Here is a 2986-nt window from a genome sequence, read left to right on the forward strand (position 1 = left end):
GTGATTTTTTTTTTTTTTTTATTGTGCCAAAACCTTTTCCAAGTTTCGTACCATTCTGATGAAGTAAAAAAAAAACTTAATTTTTCAGTTAAATAAAGACCAAACAACACCAGAAGGTTAAATGTATCTTCATTTGTGTTTCGACGATGAAAAGTATTATGTGTTTAAAACAACATGTAGGTAAGTAACTGATGACAGAATTTACATTTCTGGGTGAACTTGCCCTTGCAGATGTTATTGAGGTCAACATGATTGTAAAACACGGACAGTCGAAACGAGAGCCGCTGAATTGCTATTTTGATATCTACCTTTATCATTGCATCTGCGGTAACCCCATTGTCTTCTTCCTCTTCCTGAAACTGAGATTCACCGTTAAGCTCTCCTATAAGCTCGGGGTCAACAGCACCTTTACGGCTTTTCTTAACCACTTGTAAAGAGTACGGCGTAAGATGGGATTCCTTATTGTAGGCTCTTGTAAATGCAGCTTTCACCTGCAGAAAGGAAAAAAAAACAGCTGATGGGGATAAAGTGTGGCATACAGCACCTCCAGATGTTTTACAGTTAAAACAATTAACTCGGACTGAGCAGGCATCTGTCAAAGCAATGAACTGTCAACTGGACCACCGGTTTCTAGTCCTGGAGGAGAACTCTACAATATGCACAGAAAATCAAACACACACACACACACCTTGGAGTCTAGTTTAGAGTAAGGATCCGGCTGTCCGCCCCACATGCTGATCTCCATCATGTTATCAACATCCTCTTTGATGATGTCGTAATCATCCATGAGCTTCACACTCTGACTGGCTCCCTCTGAACCTTGCGACTGAAGAGACTCTAATATTGCTGAGCGCAAATACGGCAGGTAATCCAGATTCATGGCTTCCTTACTACTTAACGTTCTGCAGGATGAGAAAGAGGCAAGATTTTAGGGAAGCATAAATGCAGCTTAAAGAGTTCATACTTTAGACAAGAAGGAAGAAAGTGTGAGAAGTGTTTGTGTTTTCTCACTTTAGGCTCATGTGTGAAGCAAGCTCCTGTATGATGCGCCTGTGTTTGCCAGCTGATGAGAACTTGCCCAACCAGCTGGGAAAAGTCGGAAACTGACTCATATAACCCCGCATCAGCTCCCCCGGCAACACGCTCGCATAAATCGCCTGGGGAAAAAAACAAGATTCATTAAAAAAAAAAAGTTTGTTTTCACTGATCTATGTGAAAACACTTAACCTATGTGAACGGATTTTGTAATATGTTACAAATCAGTGCTGCAGCAGAAATATTTGTTTCATCGTTTCTGCCTCTGATTATCTCAGTGCTGCTGCAGCAATCAAAGCTGTTGACTGAGGATTTGTTGGTCAACACCGATGAGAAGATAATGGCAGGAAAGTACGTTACCTGTGTGGGAAGCAGAGACCATGCCTGTCTGGAGCGGATCTGTTTGTCCACTAAATCTCCATCGCAAATGCTGTCTGCTGTTTTACTCAACAACACCAAATGATTCTTCAGATTTCCCCTGATGAACATCAAATGTCACAATTATACCATCACGCTTTCATTTACAGTCAGAATAGACTTAATAAGTCTTGAAATAAATACATGGTGCACAAATTACAAGCTGCAAATGTTATTGTGTGTTATGGATGGTCAGTACAATAAGTTTGCTGACACAAAATTAGGGAAAATTGTGTATACAGTGATAATATTAAAAGTTTAGCTCATCTTTCTAAAGACAGTAAGCCAAATTCATCATTCCAAAGTCAAAATACATCTGTACATTAGGTGGAAATGCAAACCAACAGACCTGACACATTTGTTTCTTTGTTCTCCAAAGAACTTCCTTTGATTCAGCAAATGCAACTTTTTATAGGAAGATTGGGTTACACTTTATTTTAAGGTGCTCTTGTACAAATTTAAAGTTAAGTAATGGGTTAAGTAAGGGATAATGCATGGCTAGCTGTGCATTTAATGATTTTAATGCACGACTTGGAGGCCAGGAAGTGCATTAAAATCGTTTAACACACAGCTAGGCGTGCATTATCCCGCTTATACCATGGTCATTTGCCAGCATTGACATGTTAAAGCTGTTAATAATATTCACAGTGCAATATTTGACCGGAAGGGTAAAAATGACACAGAGTGTCAAATGCTAGCATTCTGCCCGCTTCAAATCAGACACAGAGATGAAATAGTGCGGTAAGATCACATATATTTGAATTGATTATTATATTTGTATGAATTATCGATCAATCGATCGAGAGAGAGATGACAGTTGTGTGCGTTACCTGCGTCTGCACGTCTCTCTACAAACAACGAAGCTGTGTTTAATTACTTCAAAAACAGCGATTACCACCTCGTTGCTGAGGAATATAATGTAGCGATCTAGTATCTAGACTATTTTATTAATAAAAGTCATGGGGCAGCGTTGACAACAAGTTTCTGTGTGTGTGCAGCACAATCTCCGATCTCTCTCTCTGTGTGTGTGGGTTCGTGTGCATCAATTAAAGCAGCGCATTAATATAGAATGGTGATTAAACTGATTTGAAACTAACTGTGCATTAAACGGTTTTAATGCATACCTGCCAGCCAATCAGAATCGAGTATTCAGACAGACCATGGTATAATATTAATTAATAACATGCACTGAAAGTTATGGTTAGGATTAGAGTTTGGTTTAGGGTTACGTTGCTTGTAATTATGCACAATTTACTGTTATTACTATAGTAAGTATATGTATGATGTTTAAAGGGGTGGTTGATTGCGATTTCAGTTTTTTAACGTTAGTTAGTGTGTAATGTTGCTGTTCGATCATAAACAATATCTGCAAAGTTACAAAGCTGAAAGTTCGATGCAAACGGAGATATCGTCTTTTAAAATTCTGGCAGTTTAATGCCTACAAAAACGGCTCGTAAGGGACTACAAGGAGTTACTTCCCGGGTCCGTTACGTCAAGAACCCAGAATTTTACATAAACCCCGCCTCCGGGAACA

The 2986-nt window shown here is 39.0% G+C and overlaps 1 protein-coding gene across 1 annotated transcript in view; it reads right to left on the minus strand.

Moving 5' to 3' along the window:
• Positions 1-164: 164 nt before the first annotated feature.
• LOC107709439 (replication factor C subunit 1-like) overlaps positions 165-2986 on the minus strand; it is a 14849-nt gene continuing 12027 nt past the window's right edge. The window contains exons 21-24 of the mRNA XM_016513913.1: positions 1396-1513; positions 1012-1157; positions 689-902; positions 165-491 (exon numbers count right to left, since the gene is read on the minus strand). Of these exons, the coding sequence (XP_016369399.1) occupies positions 165-491; positions 689-902; positions 1012-1157; positions 1396-1513 (805 nt within the window). The remainder of the gene's footprint in view (positions 492-688; positions 903-1011; positions 1158-1395; positions 1514-2986) is intronic.

Source organism: Sinocyclocheilus rhinocerous, unplaced genomic scaffold (assembly GCF_001515625.1).
Source record: "Sinocyclocheilus rhinocerous isolate Xijiao unplaced genomic scaffold, SAMN03320098_v1.1 scaffold1648, whole genome shotgun sequence".
Taxonomy (NCBI): Eukaryota; Metazoa; Chordata; class Actinopteri; order Cypriniformes; family Cyprinidae; genus Sinocyclocheilus; species Sinocyclocheilus rhinocerous.